Source organism: Corapipo altera, unplaced genomic scaffold (genome assembly GCF_003945725.1).
Source record: "Corapipo altera isolate COAL_440 unplaced genomic scaffold, ASM394572v1 78, whole genome shotgun sequence".
NCBI classification, from domain to species: domain Eukaryota; kingdom Metazoa; phylum Chordata; class Aves; order Passeriformes; family Pipridae; genus Corapipo; species Corapipo altera.
The window spans coordinates 2,963,322-2,975,436 of record NW_020884904.1 but is presented as its reverse complement, the minus strand read 5'-3'; the positions used below and the strand labels follow the sequence as shown (position 1 = coordinate 2,975,436).

Here is a 12,115-nt window from a genome sequence, read left to right as displayed (position 1 = left end):
AGATTAGCATTCTGAGAATTGATAAATACAAATAAATTTAGTACTAAAAATAATGGTGCTTAATACTATTTCAGTCACAAAAACAATTCCATAGACTAAGATAGTATCAGAACTGGCAGGATAGAGATACAAGAAGAAAATTAATGGAAGCAGACAAAACTTCTTGCCAAGACAATAAAGGAAGTCTTTCATGATGGGAGTTTCCTAAATTAAAGCCAGCAATTCAAGAGTGGAGAATTTTAAAGCAAAAGTGACTTCAATGCAAGCACACCAGAGTAGAACAGGAACTTTTGGAAGGAAATATAGTAACTAGGTGTAAGAATGAAAATATTCCAGTATAGAAAGCTAACATATTACAGAAAGTCCTTCTGGTTTTCTAGAAGGCTGATCCTGCTGATGGTTATGACAATTACTTGGGCAAAATCATAGTTTTGCAGAAATAGAAGTTAAGAATCAAAACTCATGGTAAAGGTAGAAAACTGCACTAATTTTGCTTTTCAAAATCAACTGTATAATCCAATAACTTTATGCATTTCCCTGGTATTTACAGAGATTCTAAAACAATTATTAATATAACATTGTTATAAAGTAGCAGATGGTAACATTAGTACCAAAATTTTCACTGTTTTCCACAGTACAGTTGGACCAATATTCCACTGATTCCAGCTGGTATTAATTGTAAAATCTGCCTGATAAAGACATAAAAATGGAATCCTCTCTTCACCCATCATCACAGATTTCCACATCAGCCTTTCATTGGGTAACTTCCCTGTGGCTTTGTAGCTGATGTTCCACATCAGAGAGCACATTTCAGCTAATGATGCTTCTGTTACATAATTAACTTTGAATTGGGTCTCTCTTGGAAAAGTGGTTGATGACATTAGTTAAAATATTATAAAGTATTCTGAATTTCTCTAGTCCTGCCTTCAATCTTCAGAGAAAGGCCTTATCCTTGTAACTGGGAATTCTTCCCACACCTAAAAGGCTCTGGAGTAAAGTGATCATTATTCAGGTATTTCAAGGAGTAAAGACTATCTTTCATTGAGCATCTGATGAAACTGTTACTGAAACTTGGTAATCCATTTCAGCTAGAAAAGTATACACTCAAATTACTTTCATTTTATTATTATACTATGCAAAAGAGCATAATATATTTCACTATGGAAAACAGAATTATTTCTATTGATGTATTAACATGGAATGATTATAGTTTCATGTTTTATTATTAACTTCAATTTTTTTTACTTAAATCATAGTTTTGTACTTCCCTGGAAGATTATAAAAAAAATTAAACAAAACCCAATTCCCATAAACCTGGACTAAAATCCTTTTCACCTCAAAAATGCTACCAGGATAATTTGTAAGATGATATGAATAAATGTTCTGTATTATAATCAAAAGTTTTAAGTAAAATGATGTACCAAATTTTGGTAATCTCTTAAAAACACTGAATAAAGAAAGCCTTCTATTTTATGAAATTTTATTTCATTCTCAGTAAAGAAAGGCATAGGCATATGGAGTGATGAACACACATGAACAGCCAAAAGATAGCATATCCTAATGATTTCTGTTAGCTTCAGTCTGCAAGATATTTCTCTCATGTTTCATATCAAGTTCTACAATAAAATCAGCATCAGTATCCAACTGAATTTTTATAGGAAATTTTATGGTTTCGAAGTATTAAAATGAAAGACAATCTAAAAAATACCTCCCCCCCAATCTTTCCCTCCATCCTTCACAAGAGTTATGTAATTTAATAACATAAAAATTATGAAGCAGTTTCCAGTGCATCTCACTGCATTATGCTAAATGACAAATGTCAGTTTTAATGTAATACACCTAAACTGAGAAACAGTTAACTTCATTTGGGTTATTTTTGATGAAACCAGATCAGCACTATCCAAATGTACAACAAGCCATTCAAAACAACAACTGGTTCAGAAATTCAAATTAAATATCTGTGATTCTATAGTATCATACTGCTCTGGCTACTGTAATTCAAAGAAATGTTTGTATATATAATATGGAAGCCCATTTATCATATTTCATTCACTACAGAGCAAACTTGACTGTCAGAATAGTATATTTTTATTATGCCACTTCCTTTATTCAAACACTTCTGAATGCCAAATAACAAAAATTTGCAACTTTGTTACTATGTACTATGGAATGTGATAGAATATACTTAGAAAGGTATGGAAACGCAGATGATTATACACAGTTCGACCATAAAATTTTATGTACAAAATTTTCAAAAACACTGCTGAAACTTAAAAAATGGTATTATAACCTGCACATTCAGGTTCTACAGTGGTTGAGGGACTGAAGAAAAATGTTTGATCATACTGTCAAACATCACCTTAGCTGCAAAGGGAGGGAAGATTAAGAAGTGGCCTCTAGCTGTGACTTGCCATGGGACAGCAGTGAGGACACAGTTTTTGCTCCCTCTGCCTGTTGTCCAGCAGCTGGAACTGGTGCCTGCCACTGATCATCCCTCTGGCTGCACACTGAACCTTCCAGAAATGCAGCATGCTGTACACCACATCTTGCCACCTTGGCAGAGACTCTTAACTGAAGCAGGGAGCCCAAACCCTGGGAATTTGATGATGCCAATTATATAATCGTCAAATTGTCTTGCTTGATGAGGTAATAAAATGAAAACACGATTAAAATATGTCCTTTTCATCTTGTCCTTTCCTCCAACATGTAGAAAAAGATCTTTTTTCCGCAGCACCAAGGAATACTACATTTGTATTTTATACACAGAAGAAATGACTGCATACCGAATAGGCATGGGTCATCCGTACCGAGAAAACATGGAAAAATTCTTTTATCTTCATGTATAAATACTTTTTATTTATATTGTTTCAATTTTAAACAAAATTCCAACGGTATTACTAACGGTAAACTAAAACCTTTTTCTAACCCAGAAGCAAAAATTTGTTTGTTTTTGTGACATTAACAGTACACACCAAAGTCCACTGTCACTGATGAGTCACATTTTGCTAACAGCTTGTGTCCAATATTCAAAATTTTTAAAAAGCATTGTGACTATTTTTTCAAGAAAAATTCAATTATTACTCCAGGCCACAAATATGCAACCAGTGCTGACTTCCTGTCTATGAATTTAATCCCATCAGCTATGAGTTAAGGGTGCGATCAAATCCTGCCTGATCAAGTTTCACAATAGATCACTCACCAGACTTCAGGGAGAATTCTGAAATTTCACCAGCCATCCCAAGAGCTCATAGCGTGCTGTACACAGCGTGATGTTTCTTGTAAATTTAATGGGATCTGTAGAAATACCCTAGCCTAGTTTTTACATAAGCAAAGACTTTAGGACAAGACTAGTTACATCATGCAAGCTTGTTCCTTTCTATAAATTTTTTTGCTGTTTTCCCAAGAATATTTTAAAATACCTCAACGATAGTGCATTGACTACTTTGTGAGACAACCGTTCCAGAATCTTACTAATATCACCTCTAGGAGTATGGTTCTCTTACTACTCAGTTTCTTGGTTTATCTGCTGAACTCAAACAAAACCACATCCTTCTCATTATTTATATGCCTCAAACACTTGGTGGCTGCAATACATATGGTCACATATAGTAAAGTTACATAGGAAGAAGAGTTAATTGTTTCTTTGTGCTCTGCTTTGTCTTAGATAAATAAAATGAAAATTAACATTTCATATAAACAACAGTCCTTTTGTAAAGGGACTGCCATGTTGTGTAACTTTTTATTACTTCACTTGGAGCAACAGGAATTATATTAACAATAAAATGCTGTAACACAAAATCCCATGTAATTTCCCATCAAAATTCTATAGCAAACATAGATGGTAAAATACCTATTCACAGAATCACAGAATCAACTAGGTTGGGAAAGATCTCTGAGACCATTGAGTCCACCCTTTGACTCAACACCACCTTGTCAACTAGGCCCACATCCAGTCTCTTCTTAAATACCTCCAGGGATGGTGACTCCACCACCTACCTGGGCAGCCCATTCCAATGCCAAATCACTCTCTCTGTAAAAACCTTCTTCCTAATGTCCAACCTAAACCTCCCCCTGCGCAGCTCAAGACCAGGTTCTCTTGTCCTACTGCTGGTTGCCTGGGAGAAGAGACCAACCCCCACCTGGCTACAACCTCCTTTCAGGGAGTTGCAGAGAGTGAAGAGGTCTCCCCTGAGCCTCCTCCTCTCCAGGCTGAACAGCCCCAGCTCCCTCAGCCTCTCCTCACAGGACTTGTGCTCCGGTCCCTTCACCAGCCTTGTTGGCCTTCTTTGGACACGCTCCAGCACTTCGATACCCTTCCTAAACTGTGTGTCCCAGAAGTGGACACAGGACTCAAGGTGTGGCCTCACCAGTGCCGAGTACAGGGGCACTTCTCTAGTCCTGCTGGCCACACTGTTCCTGATACAGGCCAGGATGCCATTGGCCTTCTTGGCCACCTGGGCACACTCCTGGCTCATGTTCAGCCTGAAGTCAATCAGTACCCCCAGGTCCTTTTCTGCTTGTCTGCTCTCCACTCACTCTGTGCCCAGTCTGTGGCACTGCATGGGGTTGCTGTGGTCAAGGACCCAGCACCTGGTCTTGTTAAACATTATACCACTGGATTCAGCCCATCTATCCAGCCTGTCCAGGTCCCTCTGCAGAGCCCCTCCTACCCTCCAGCAGATCGACACTCCCCCCCAACTTGGTGTCATCTGCAAACCTGCTAATGGTAGATTTGATCCCCTCGTCCAGATCATCAGTAAAGATGTTAAACAGAACTAGGCCCAACACCAATCCCAGGGGGACACCACTAGTGACCAGTTGCCAACTGGATGCAGCCCTGTTCCCCACCACTCTCTGGGCCTGGCCCTCCAGCCAGTTCCTAACCCAGCACAGAGTGTCCCTGTCCAAGCTGTGGGCTGCAGTTTTTCCGGGAGTATGCTGTGGGAGATGGTGTCAAAAGCTTTGCTGAAGGTCAGGTAGACACATCCACAGCCATTCCCTCATCCCACCAAGAGGGTCATAAAAGGAGATCTGGTTGGTCAGGCAGGACCTGCCCCCTCCTAAATCCATGCTGGCTGGATCTGATCCCCCATCCATCTTGTACGTGCCGTGTGGTCGCACTCAAGATGGTCTATGCCATAACCTTGCCACTTGACTGATATAACTCTACAACATTTTTAGATTTACTGCAGATTTTTTCACTGATAACTCGACTTGGAATATCGCTGGTGCAATAACACCAATGCACACACAAATAAAAATGTGTGCTGCTATTAGACTCAAAATTCCTGTCTATTCCTGGCTACCAAGAACATTGTACAGTCTCAACAGGGTTAAGTGAAATAAGGTTTAATATGCTGCCAGCATTAAACATGGTATTCTGGTAACAGAAACATCAATAAAACAAGTAAACATTGCCAAAAACTACTTCATCTTTGGAAAGTATGAACTCAATCACACAGCAGAGGTAGGACAGTTGTGCACACTGAAGCACAGGTTCATGCCAGGTAGAACATTTTCACTCTAGTCTGTGAAACAGTTTTGAAAACCTCTAGAGAAGCTGAAAAATGCTCTAAAAAGTGTAATTTTTAACTCAAATTCCAAACTGAAGCTTAAAATGTTAATTTTAACTAATCACTGTGAAGTTTTTCTAATGATCTTATGTTCCGAACAACATGTCAGTTTGTGTTTAGTATGAATAGTTTTATACCAAAATAAGTACTTTTGCCAAAGAATTGTATCTAATGGGACATACCAAAGGGGACCATCACTGAACCTGAGGATTAGATCTGGGAAAAACAAAATTCTTTTTCTATTATGCATTAACAGCTGGCTTTTGCAAGTTAATAGTCAGGTTACATTAATTTTTAATTCAGGTCAGGAAACATTAAAAGACCTCATCATGTTTCTTCCATTCAGGGACTCACATTTTCCTCAGTGTAAAGCTTTAGAGTTAAATAGTAAGTATGAGGTTAGGATATTAAACAAAGATTTCACAGAACTTTTTGTGAGAGAAATGGTGTGAGGTATTGGTACCTCTACCAAAAAACAGAAGTGTATAGAAGAAATCATTAAATATATTCTATATTCAATCCAGCTTTTTGCTCTTCTTGATAGTGAAATCAAAACTTATTTAAGCTTATTTCAACACTCATGATATGTCATTAAAAAAAAAAAAGAAAGCTTTTTTTACTGTCTTCTTTTTTTCCCCCCTCCTTGTTCAAACTTTACCAAACGTGGAATCTAACCAAACTGCTACAACACCCCAAAATACCCTCTGTACCTCTCAAGGTAAAGAGCTATGGGGACTCTCTTAGTTATTTTTATTAGCAGAACTAAAAATCAGAAAGTGAAACAAAACTGAAGTTTCTTCATAACGTAGGATTAATGAGGTAGTAAGGATAAAACAGGGAAATGGGAAATCTTGACAGATTATTAGCTCTTTCTCCAAATTAAGCATTAGTGGTAGCAACAAAGGGGAAACAATTCACAATTCTGCTCCTCAGGGCCTCAAAAGAGAGGGAGCAGAGAAACCTGAACTCATAATTAAAGATGGGAGAAAGTTTATTTGCTAGGATTGAAAAATTCAACATCTCACCATGCTAACTTACATAAGAGAATGAAAATATTTTGTAGACTCTTTCCCAAAAGCAGTCTTGAGGTATTATGTACACCTCTAAAATAAAACCCATTTAAATAACTTTTTTTTCAATTTAAATGATTAGAAGAGAAAAAAAATCTACCACTTTATGCTCCATATATGTTGCTAAGTACTAGTTTTAATAGGAAATTTCAAAATATTTTCTATACATTTAACTTTGTCAAAATCGCTCTCGCCCTCAGCAGATGTTTCTGTGTTCTTTGACTGGTAAAATTCCACATTTTTTTATTCTAAAAACTACGTGTCCGAATCTATTTTTAATTTAAAACAACCAGAAATTGTTTGATTAGGATATATAATTTAAATTTAAAATTACTGATTTATTTCCCAGGTTACCGTTGCACAAAACCTTAGTTTCTATTCAGCTAAAATAGGAAACTTTCTGTATTTTATTTATGGCTACTCATAAATGCCTCACACACTATCTGAAGGATGGAAGGTTGTATTTTTCAATTTCTATCATTTTATTAATGTCTAGCTAAACCATCACAGTAACTACTGTAGTAGTATCATAATGTACCAATTACCAAAGATTAAACACATATTTCTCAAGCTGGGTTGTATGACAATATTCACAATAAACAAGGATTATTTAATACTGCAAGCAAGCAAGTCCACATTCTGAATTTATCTCCTCAGAGATGTACATCCTAAAAAGCAGGACTTGAACTACCCAAAAGTGATAAAAACACTACTGTACTGGGACACTGAAATAAATACAGTCATACCACAACAGGTATGCTTTTGAAATAGTTACTTGAAGACTTTGCATTATCCGCATTCTCATATTTACTATATTATATTTTGCCATCATCAAACACTGTGTATTCTCCCCCCCCCAAACCAAACAACAATACAAGAAATTGAAAACAAATATACAGTTAAAACAAGCCACTCATAATATTCTCTGGAGTTAGCAACTACTGGACAGACTGAAAACTTAACATGTACATTTTGGTCAATGTTTAACATGCCAAATTAAAGAAAACAGTACTCCAATAAACAGTTTTGACACAGTAACATCAGAAAATATTATTTTCAATGATTTTAGTGACTAAATATAATTCAATGATAATTCTCTAACTGATCACATAAGCCTGCCTTTATTTCTGGGTACACACACCACAATCATCACAGGCCAACGTCAGTAAGTGTCATTCCGGAGCAATGTCCATAATAGTCCAGTCAACAACTTCCATGGACATCAGTCAGTTTTAGAATGAATCTTCCTACCTGTGATGGATCTCACGTCATCCCTTTCTCTATCTCAGCAATCTCAACCCATGACAGTATGTCATGAAAAAAAAATATACAAAGGAGCAGTGGTTTTCAATACAAACTTACCCTATAGAAAGCAGTCGTCAGGGGCAGCAGTGCTGCAGCAATGCTGTATTCTTCTGAAGATGAACAATCCTGCAAGAAAAACATACAAAGAAAATAATCAAAACCCATTTTCTATGTTAGGTTTTATAATTTCATCTCTGCCTTATGGAGTCCCTCTAACATCCTTCTGAGACGTGATTTTTAACAACTCGATATCATGTAGGAATAACATATATTTGTGTGTACATATATGTATCTCCTCACGATTTCTCCCAGAGAGGTATTGCTATGATTTTTCCCATTTAAGAAATTTATTAGCAGATTTCTCACTCCCATGTCTGAAATACAATTTCACTTCCATAGTTTACATATAAAAATGGAAGAATTCCTCATTTAGGAAAGAATAAAAAGATAGCTTCCTTCCATTTCGGTCAACAGAAAATCTGACTAAAATGGAAGTGATGTGATGACCAAAGAATGCACTTTCGAAACGTTTACATGAAGGGACATTTATGTAATATGAAATAATCACCTCCACAGACTCTACAAAAGTTTGGCACAAGGTTAACTTTAAAAGAAGATGAAAACCCATTCTCTTCACAACCTGAATGCCTCATTCAACAGTCAAGTGTGTCATTCGTGTCTCTCTAGGCTGAGAAGGGTATGCCAAAGTAAATCAAGTCATAATTGCACTGATGAAAGTAGTGATTTTATTACAGAAGTCTTTTAAAAGAAACCAGAATTGGAATGTAACTTAATATTTAAAAAACAAACTACTTGAATTTTTAAGACTTTTTTTTTTAAAAAAAAGGAACAAAAAAATATCCAACAAGAGTTAAAAATTACACTTTTTAAAAAAGTGATTAGGTGCTTTTTCATTAGCTCTTTCTGCCAACATCGAAGAACACAATAATGCAGATAGTTCTACTAGACAAATGTATCACCATTGTGTCCCTCTATGATGAATGGTAAAACAACATTTCCAGTTGTACAATTCATTTCAGTATTTTTAACATCCATTCTTACAGTGGGCACCCTCCAACTGAAACCACACTCCTACTAACTATTACATCTGACCAAATGCCAGATCTCTGGTGTTCCTCTGCCAGATTTTTCATTTATGTCTTTATCTCGTATCAAGAGTTCTCTAAAAGAGAGCAACTAGCAAAAACCTGGCACCAGACAACTGTGATAGCAGAAATATAAAATCTACATTACAAGAACAAGCATGTTAAGGATCATTAGGATGTTATTTGTACTCATCTCACTCTTCTTTCTTAAACGGTTGCTGAGTGACTATGGACTGCAGGTTTAAAACAACACACCAAAAAACTCATCACAAGACTATTTTGCTTCTCGTAATTTTAAAAGTCCATTTCATCCTTTGTGATTTTTCAATGACAAATACTTCATCTTGTATTACTTGAACCAAGCTCACTTAAACAGAATACCAATGTCCATCACAGTTAAGCATGGCAGCATTCAGAAAATTACTTATATATATGTTTTGAAAAGGCACACAAGTTCACAACTGTGAAGGTTTATTTCTGCACAGTTACTGAAGGTTTTAACATGTCTATCCCTGCATGAATACATGTGTGTTATCTACACGTGGGCAACAAGGGGTGTGCAAGTGTTCACACTTCATAACACATTCCAATCTGGTAGGGGAAAACAGCAAGAAAAGTGGACACTGAAAAACTCAATATACGTTTCAATGACGCCTCTTAGTTTGTAAGATATATATATCTATATATATATAAACCCTCCAAATTAGTTTGTAAGATGTCAGAAACATAAGACTAAGGGACAGAGCCTCAGCTGCTTTTAATTTTTAATTTCTGCATTATTTCCTATTGTTATCCATATTCTTAATCCCCATTTGGAATTTAGTACATGTATTTTTAGTTTAATATAAATATATGACAAATATTGTTAGTGCTTTTCCACTTAATAAGAAAACTTCCCATTTAAAATGAGATTTTACAACCTTTGGGAATCAGCAACAGCTTTCAAAGAAATAAATATCTTATTTCTGTACGTGCTTATTTATAACCAGGTATAAAATGAATCCATCCTCAATTTCAAGTTATCTACTTAATCCCTCAGCTCAAATTATTTGTAAGAGTTTGGGCTTTTACCCAAAATATACATAAAAATATCTTTATAAAAACTGAGCAATGTATCTTCACCTAGAGAGCATTCAGTATTCCAAGAGCTAACATATGTCTCAAAGATATATATCATCACCATATAAACAACACATTAAATTATTTTTCCATTCTTTCTTGCAAGTATGAAATTCTCCACATATTCTATGTCAGCAGTACCCCCTGGACTCGTAGTATGGAAGTATTATCTATCTATATTTTTTTCTTCTCCAGTATATGACAAGGAATGGAAAGTGATCTCAGTTAGGAATTAATGCTGCTTTAAGATTAGTGGAAGTAATTAACTGTTTATCTGCTTTGTAGCTGCAAGACAGAATGCCATAGCTAAAAGAGATGTTGCACTGAAATCTCACCATTTTGATTTTACAAGCAAAGAAGAGTACTGCAAATGTCATATATGTGTTGTAGGCAATTAATTTAGAGACCTGAAACAAAGCAATCCAGCTGCCTGATATATAATGTCTTTACCAATTGTGAAAAATATCTCTTACAGCTGCTACAGAAGTACACAAATCAAATACCATAAAATAATTAAAGCTGTTCCCCCTAATTTGCACAAAATGAAGCTGAAACACATCTGGGGAAGAGGAATTATTTTCAGCAAATTAATCTCCTAAAAACAACGTCTTGTGACAGTGAAATAGGGACTTCCACCATGCCACGTGCAGAGCACTGCTTTGAATCCATGCCTAATTGAGTGAAATCCTGGCACACTGTTCTGGCCATACTGATCATATATCCAGACAGTTGCTGAACTCCGTAGCAGATTGGAAGTGTTACAGGAATTCATGTACATTTAAAATAGCTTTGCTGTACTGAATTGACAAGTGAATAATAAAAGGAGAATGTTTTTCCTTACATCACTTTAATAGCACATGTGATTTACTTTTACATTTCGGTCAGTTTAAATATGCAGCAAAACTCTGGTGGTTAGATATTGTCATTAGATTGCAGAGTTGACAGATTGGAAGTTACAGATTTTGACTGTTTGGATGGACACACGGGGCTGCCAGTTTATGGTGACTGGCTTTTGGAACCTGGTAGGTGGCTTAGGCTTCTGGTAGTGGAGAGAAGAGGCAACTCCTCTCCTCACTCTTGACTTAAGAACAAGTACTGTCCTGAACTACTGTTTGGAAAACAAGGCATTACATACCATCATTAAGTTGAGATGCCCTCTGCAATCTGGTAATAGCAGAGAACAGCTAAGAAAAGTCACCTCAGGTAAAGGTGCCTCCTTGTGAATGTGCAGGCCCAGACTCAAAAAAGCCCTTACGTCCCTTTGATGTCCCAGTGGCTACAAGAACAAGCCCAAGTCAGTGAAGCACAGTGACAGTAAAGCACAAGTTTATCCATCTTCCTGCAGTAAACAACAACTTAAACTTAGGAGTTCTGCTTTCTCTTAGTCACACAATAGAAATCTAGAAGACATATATGAAATACCTCATAACATTTGGAGTGCAATTTTCTTTTTATATCCATCTTGACAGTCTCTCTCATTAATTGTTCCCTGCTACAGTATGTTTTGGTGTTAAACCCCATTCGGCTTTGGGCAGTAAGTTTTTTAAACAGGCACCACATTTTTAATAATTACAGAAATCTGAGTATGCTGAAAACTTGGGACCCAATTTTGCCTTAGATTCAGCAACACCATAAATATACAGAATTCCCCACAGGTCTGACTCACATGAAATCAACGTAGTGTGCAGCGAAAAAGTTCAACGTGGCAGCTCTTGATCCATACCTTTTTGGCAATACAGTGTGATGCCTGAATGCTCTATTAAAAATACTGCTCAATTAACCTGCATTGTCCCTCTAGAGAATAACTGAATGCTGTCAATTGTCATGCACACTAAGAGCATTCACCACCCTGCAGGACTAAGCTCCTAATGAATCCAGAAAAAAAAAATACCAGGAACTTCAGGGTCATATGTGTTTTTAAAGCACTAACACAAGAATTGTT

General features: G+C 36.4%; 1 protein-coding gene across 5 annotated transcripts in view; it reads right to left on the bottom strand.

Moving 5' to 3' along the window:
* Positions 1-12,115, bottom strand: part of SBF2 (SET binding factor 2) — a 258,173-nt gene that overhangs the window by 66,239 nt on the left and 179,819 nt on the right. For all 5 annotated transcript variants that reach the window (XM_027651193.1, XM_027651189.1, XM_027651191.1 and 2 more), the window contains exon 17: positions 8,006-8,074. In XM_027651193.1, coding sequence (XP_027506994.1) covers positions 8,006-8,074 — 69 coding nt within the window. The remainder of the gene's footprint in view (positions 1-8,005; positions 8,075-12,115) is intronic.